The 6877-nt window shown below is 38.7% G+C and overlaps 1 protein-coding gene across 1 annotated transcript; it reads left to right on the top strand.

Moving 5' to 3' along the window:
• The first annotated feature begins 2139 nt into the window (after window positions 1-2139).
• Window positions 2140-6877, top strand: LOC113534720 (extracellular calcium-sensing receptor). Its single transcript, XM_026927675.3, has 6 exons — window positions 2140-2445; window positions 2815-3100; window positions 3230-4051; window positions 4564-4785; window positions 4958-5081; window positions 5883-6877. Exons 1-6 carry the CDS (start codon window positions 2159-2161, stop codon window positions 6797-6799), a joined length of 2658 nt encoding a protein of 885 aa, XP_026783476.2. The 5' UTR covers window positions 2140-2158; the 3' UTR covers window positions 6800-6877.

Raw genomic sequence — 6877 nt, forward strand, 5'->3', positions numbered from 1 at the left:
ATTCTGTTTGCCAATTTACAGAGAAATGCATCCAACCTCATGCAAAAAGACAATGACCCAAAACACACTGCCAACACAAAAAAGGACTTCATCAGTGGAAAAAGTAGAAGGTTTTAGACTGGCCAATTCAATCACCAAACCTTAACCCAATTGAGCAGCATTTCACCTCCTGAAGAGGAGACGGAAGGGAGAAATCCCCAAAACTAACAACGACTGAAAGATGCTGTGGTACAAGCCTGGAAAAGTATCACAAAAGAAGAATGCAACAGTTTGGTGATGTCAGTGGGTCGCTTGCTTGATGCAGTCACCGCAAACAAGGGATATACAACCAAATATTAAGTGTTATTTACTTTAAGACTATCTGTTCCTATACATTTGCTCATCTGAAAATTGGGTGGTCAAAAGGTGCCATGTTGTAAGTTGTTTAACACATCTAGATGTAAATATCAGGAAATTAAACCTGTTCTACCATCTCATATACATCTTTTGATCTCAAACACAAATGTATTCAGTGTATAGCAAAAACAAAAGAATTGGTCTTGCCATTCCAATACTTTTGGAGGGGACTGTGGGTGAATGTGTGTATATATATATAGTACTGTGCAAAAGTCTTAGGCACATGCAAAGAAATGCATTAAAGCAGTAAACTATAATAAATGTAAGAAGGTCAATATTTGGTGTGACGATCCTTCGCTTCAAAAAAAAAAAAATAGTCTCAGGTACAATTTGTACAGTTTTATACGGAAATTAGCTGTAAGTGTTACTGAGCATCTTGCAGAAGCAGCCACAGTTCCTCTGGAGACTTTGACTGTCACACTTGCTTCTTATTTTTTCAGCAAAACCCAGCAGCCTTCATTACGTTTTTTTGTCTGAAAAGTGTCTCTTATGTAATACAGCTTTCTTTACAAACATTTTTCTGTAATATTTAATTTTGTGCTGGAAAACTAATGTTTGGAATCTAAAATATTTTTTTTACTGAATCAATAATGTAGAAGTTATAAAATAAAAATCTATAACAAAATTTTTACTAAAAAAATAGGGTGCCTAAGACTTTTGCACAGTACTGTATATATATATATATATATATATATATATTAACAGGAAAATCCTGCTAACCATAGAGTTAGCAGAGAGAAATAGATTTTTTTGTCTTGTTTTTTTGTTTGTTTGTTTTTTAAGCAAAATCTCATTTTCATATACAGTATATTAAAACAAAAAATCATGCCAAAGCAAAAAACTAATTAATGCAATGTCCTCGGACCTGTGAGCTATAACAGCGTGATTTGTTTCCTATGCAGTACTATGTTGTCCTCCAGACTGATCCTGGGAGAGCTCATGATGACTGTATGTACATACAGCAATCTCCTGATGATATTAGAGAGGCCTAAGTAAGGAAAATAGCCTGGAGCCAGTATTACAGTATGCCATTATTCTCAATCTGTCTGCATTTATCAAACCTACAGGGTTTACAAATTTGAAATAATCCCAAAAGTCACTAAACAGCTTATAATGAGGTAGTAATCTGAATACCCACATACCCTAATGAGAAAGCCTTGGGCTAGGCAGTACCTGACAAACACAAAAGAAATTCATTACACCCACAAAATTGGCCTTTTGAAAACTACCTACTTCCAGACAGGTGTTATATGAAGCCCCCCAAGTTTTTAATTACAATTCTCAAACATTTGTAGTTGTAGTTGTATTCTAATACATGTTACAAACTGTTTTATTTAAATATATCACCTGATCTCTGATTCTTCTGGCTGTCTGATGTGATGTGTGGAACTCCTACAGTGACTATTCACAGTAATAATCACACTACTAATTTATTGTCATTTTTGTACAATCCTGATGCATGTCAGCTTCATGCATAAAACAAAGGGATAATTTTCAAAGGAGTTTATGCAGATGTATAAACATAAAGATGTACTGTATGCACTGTTATTGCAGTGTGCATATATTATGGGAAGTGATTCTGTTTCCACTGAGTAATTTTCTCAGGAGGATTTGTGGCTTAATGTTGCATAAGAAGCCTTCATGTACAACATAAAAGTGGGCATGAATGATTCAATTCATGTGTATCGAGTTTGTCTGTACATGGTGTGTGCTGTTATGGCAGAATGTCACATACAAAATGCTATACTATGGAGTACAGTGAATGTTCTGGCCAGTGTCATTTAGCTTGATTAGCTGTGTGCACAGAGACAGAATGCAGCTTATGGGTGTGTATGCATGTGTATGTGTGCCTGTGGCATTTCTCTCTACTCTGATCTCTTCTCAGCTCCTCCAGCAGCAAGCCTGTCGACTCATCTCTGGCCCTTCACACCTGCCTATGGTGGCTAGAGAAGGGAACATCACGCTGGGGGGCTTGTTTTCTCTGCATGATGCAATGATGGAGGCACGGCTGACTTTCAACTCTCAGCCCGAATCTGCTCAGTGCACTGGGTCAGTCACTCATTCTCCAATACAGAAGCACATTATACCTGGATCTATGCTTTTTAATGTATACAGTATATATTTATTTTACATGCAGGTGTTAAGATGTGTTAATATTTTTTGTAGTATACAAACAGCTTAATATTTTATCACTGTTTCTTAAAAATAGTGAATTGTTTTTGGTCCAGAATACTCCTGGCTAGTATTTTTTTGTCCTATCATAACTTATTCAGTTTGATCATTTTCTGATGCGTTATGCAGGTGTATAATCAGGCAAAACATGTCTGTGCTTTTTTTAGCAATAGCATTAAGAAACATAAGTCATAAATTAGATTTCCGTTTTGAGGGACAAAAATAAGCTTCCTTTATATCTGACAGGTTTAATTTCAGGACATTTCGGTGGATGCAGACAATGATTTTTGCAATAGAAAAGATAAACAGGGACAGTCATCTTTTGCCAAACATCACCCTTGGCTATAAAATCTATGACTCATGCAGTACCCCTCTGCATGCACTTCGCACAGCTATGGAGCTAATGGGGGGGAGAGAGGAGGAGAGTGGAGATACGTACTGTCAGGGCAGGGTGCCTATTGTCATTGGTGATGGTGGATCCACACTATCGATGGTGGTCGCACACTTTCTAGGTGTTTTCCAATTGCCACAGGTGAGGATAGTTGTATGGCTTACACAAAAGTATAAATGTGCATAAAGCTGTACACTGTAAATATGAAGTATCATTTTTAGTAAATTCATTTCCACTCCACTCTCCTCTCCTTTCCTCTCCTCTCTGAAGGTCAGCTATTTCTCTAGTTGTGCATGTCTGAGTGATAAGAAGGTATTCCCAGCATTTCTAAGGACCATGCCAAGTGACTTCTTCCAGGTGAATGCCTTGGCTCAGCTGGTACAACACTTTGGCTGGACTTGGGTGGGAACAGTGGCTGGGGATGATGCGTACGGCCGTGGAGGAGCTCAAATCTTCATTGACAAGGTGTCCAAACTAGGTGCCTGTATTGCTCTTTATGAGATCATTCCCAAAAACCATGCCCCAGCAGAGATGTCCAGGATTGTGGAGCGCATAAGTGTCTCGGGGGCTCGAGTGGTGTTGGTGTTTGCTTTAGAGCAGGATGCAAAAGCTCTCTTCACTGAGGCTCTCAAACACAATCTGACTGGGATCCAGTGGTTGGCCAGTGAGGCCTGGATCACAGCTGCAATCCTCACCACACCAGAATTTCAGTCCATTCTCCAGGGCTCCATGGGTTTTGCCATTCGCAGGGCTGAAATCCCTGGTTTGCAGCCTTTCCTACTGCGTCTGCACCCCTCCACATTCCCTGATGATCCTTTTGTTTTGCAGTTCTGGGAGGAGATGTTTGGATGCTCTCCTCACACTGCAGTCAGTGGAACGTTCGCAAATAAACCCCCTTGTAATGGCTCAGAGATATTGGCTAATGTAAAAAGCATTTACTCAGATGTGTCTCAGTTGAGGATCTCCTATAATGTTTATAAAGGAGTGTATGCCATTGCTTATGCTCTGGAAGCAATGCTGAAATGTGTGCCAGAGAGAGGACCCTTCCCTGGGGGTGCTTGCCCTGACACCCAGACCATAAAGCCGTGGCAGGTTAGAAACACAAATTCTCATTCAACTGAGACATTTAATGATTTATTATTTATTATGTCTGTCTATCTGTGGTTTCACTGATGTGTTGAGAAAGAATGTATCTCCATTTTTTTCTCAGAGATAAAAAATATGATTATTAAAGATTCAAGATTCAACTTTATTGTCATATGCACAAGCTTCCTTATACAATGAAATTCTTAGTGTGCATGTTTTCACTGATGCTGCAGAGGAAAATAAAACATCAATTAAAAAAAAAAAAATGCGCTGTAAAAAAAAAGTTAAAAATTTGTGCAATATTTTGTATTTGTGCAATATGTAATGTAATATTGGAACAATATAACATAAAAAAGGATATATACATAAATGATGATTCAGATATTTGTAGCAGGTCCAAAAATATGTTTGCATAGTCCTGCATTCTCTATCTAGGTCTCTGACTATCATTTCCCTGTCTGATCTTATTCTCACTCCATGTTCCTCACTGTCTTTTTTTTTATCTCTGTGCATCTCAGCTCCTGCACTATCTGAAAAAAGTGGACTTCACTAATGAGTATGGTGAAGAAACTAAGTTTGATGCAAACGGTGATGCTGTGGCGATGTATGACCTGATCAACTTTCAGCTCTCAGAAACTGGCGAGGTCCAGTATGCCACTGTGGGCACATTTGATGAAACCAAGAGCATTAAACTGCTGATAGAGGAAAGTCTAATTATCTGGAATGGTAACCAGAGACAAGTAAGCCTGTGTGACTTTTAAAACTAAAACTTAAATGGCATCACACCTTGGCCATGCATTTTATTTTTCTGGCTCTATTGCTAAGTCTATACTCTATAAATACATACTGAATTTTATATCTGAAAAATAAGTCATTTATATCTTTTTAGTTGTCCTCCTCTTTGCTCTGCAGGTCCCTGTGTCTGTCTGTAGCAGTAGTTGTCCCCCAGGCACCAGGAAGGCCATTAGGCCTAGTTTCCCTGTCTGCTGCTTTGACTGCGTTCTCTGTGCAGCTGGGGAGGTTAGCAATCAGACAGGTGAGTTACCTGCACTTGTCTATAGTTAAAACGCAACAGACATTTTGTCTTTCCAAAGCTGTGGGATGCATTTGGCTTCTTCATGAACAATTTAAAAAAGAAATTAAAAATGTATCCAGTGGTGTATAGTAACGCATAAATATTCTGCTTTACTTGAGTTCACAAAAAATGGCTACCTTTACTCAAAAATATAATAAATAAATAAATAAATAAATCTCAGTTACATTTCTTACTACAGTATTAACCATTTTATACTGTCCCATTAACGTTTTGGTTAAAAAAAAATAAAATATAATAATAATAGTAATAACCTACCAAATTAATTTGTTCATTCATTCATTTATTCATTCATTCCAGATGTCAACCAAATGTCATCATGAAATATCACAAAACATTAAAAAGACACCCTTTACTAATTTAAGTAATTGTTAAGTACTTGCAATCTTTTCAATAAATAATAATAATAATAATAATAATAAGATACAGGCAAGAAAATTTTTGTTTTTACAGTTATATAAATTGCATACTGTGTTATTACAGTAACATTATTATTATTTTATTATAATAATAAAACTATCATACTGGACTGTTTGTGTTACAGTTAGGGGAAAAAAATTATTAAAGCATGTCAAAGAACATGGAAATATCCTAATTTTTGATACCAAGCACTTTTGATACCTGAGTCTTTTCTCAATATGGGATCTTTTATCTTAAATATGACTGTTGATTACTTTTCACACAACTCCATTTATTACAATTTAGTGGATTTCAATATTTTTTACTCTGACTGTTGTGTGTAAGATGCCATAGAGTGTGTGACGTGTGGGCCTGAGTTCTGGTCCAACCTGAAGAGAGATGCCTGTATACCAAAGCTGGTGGAGTTCCTGTCCTATGGTGACACGATGGGCATGGCATTGCTGGCTGTGGCCTTGCTGGGATCCTGCACCACACTTGCTGTTGGCCTCATTTTCGCCTTCAAACGCCACACACCTCTTGTCAGGGCTAACAACTCAGAGCTCAGCTTCCTCATCCTCAGCTCTCTTTGGCTGTGCTTCGTTTGTGCCCTGGCCTTCATTGGACAGCCTACTTCCTGGTCATGCCAGTTACGTCATACGGCTTTCGGCATTGCCTTCTGTCTCTGCCTGTCTTGTATTCTGGGTAAGACGATGGTGGTCCTGATGGCTTTCAAAGCCACTCTTCCAGGTAGCAATGCCATGAAATGGTTCAGACCACCACAACTACGTGCTCTGATCTTCCTGTGTACAGCAGTGCAGGTTGGGATTTGTGGTGCATGGCTGGGCCTGGCACCTCCTGTCCCACATAGACTAATGACTCGGGAGTCAGCACACATCATCCTACTGTGTGACATGGGCTCAACACTCGCCTTCTCTCTGGTTCTGGGCTACATTGGCCTGCTGGCTGCAATCTGCTTCTTGCTAGCCTTTTTTGCCCGGAAGCTTCCAGACAATTTCAATGAGGCCAAATTCATCACTTTCAGCATGTTGATTTTTTGTGCTGTTTGGATTGCCTTTGTTCCAGCGTACGTCAGCTCCCCGGGAAAGTATACAGTAGCTGTAGAGGTTTTTGCCATCCTGGCTTCCAGTTATGGCCTTTTGCTGTGTATCTTTGCCCCGAAGTGTTACATAATCCTGCTCAGGCCAGAGAAGAACACAAAGAAGCACCTTATGGGCAGAACCACAGTAGAAAAAAAAATCTAGCATTACCTCTTGTGAATTTGAAATATATATGTGTAATTGTGGGCTTATGGATATCAAACCATTAACTCATTGCATATG

This window comes from Pangasianodon hypophthalmus, chromosome 6 (assembly GCF_027358585.1).
Source record: "Pangasianodon hypophthalmus isolate fPanHyp1 chromosome 6, fPanHyp1.pri, whole genome shotgun sequence".
Classification (NCBI taxonomy): domain Eukaryota; kingdom Metazoa; phylum Chordata; class Actinopteri; order Siluriformes; family Pangasiidae; genus Pangasianodon; species Pangasianodon hypophthalmus.

Coding starts and splice junctions, on each gene's coding strand:
- LOC113534720 (XM_026927675.3), top strand. CDS start 2,159: ATGTTCTGGCCAGTGTCATTTAGCTTGATTAGCTGTGTGCACAGAGAC. Junction 2,446..2,814: donor GAATCTGCTCAGTGCACTGG/GTCAGTCACTCA, acceptor TATATCTGACAG/GTTTAATTTCAGGACATTTC. Junction 5,082..5,882: donor GGAGGTTAGCAATCAGACAG/GTGAGTTACCTG, acceptor GTTGTGTGTAAG/ATGCCATAGAGTGTGTGACG.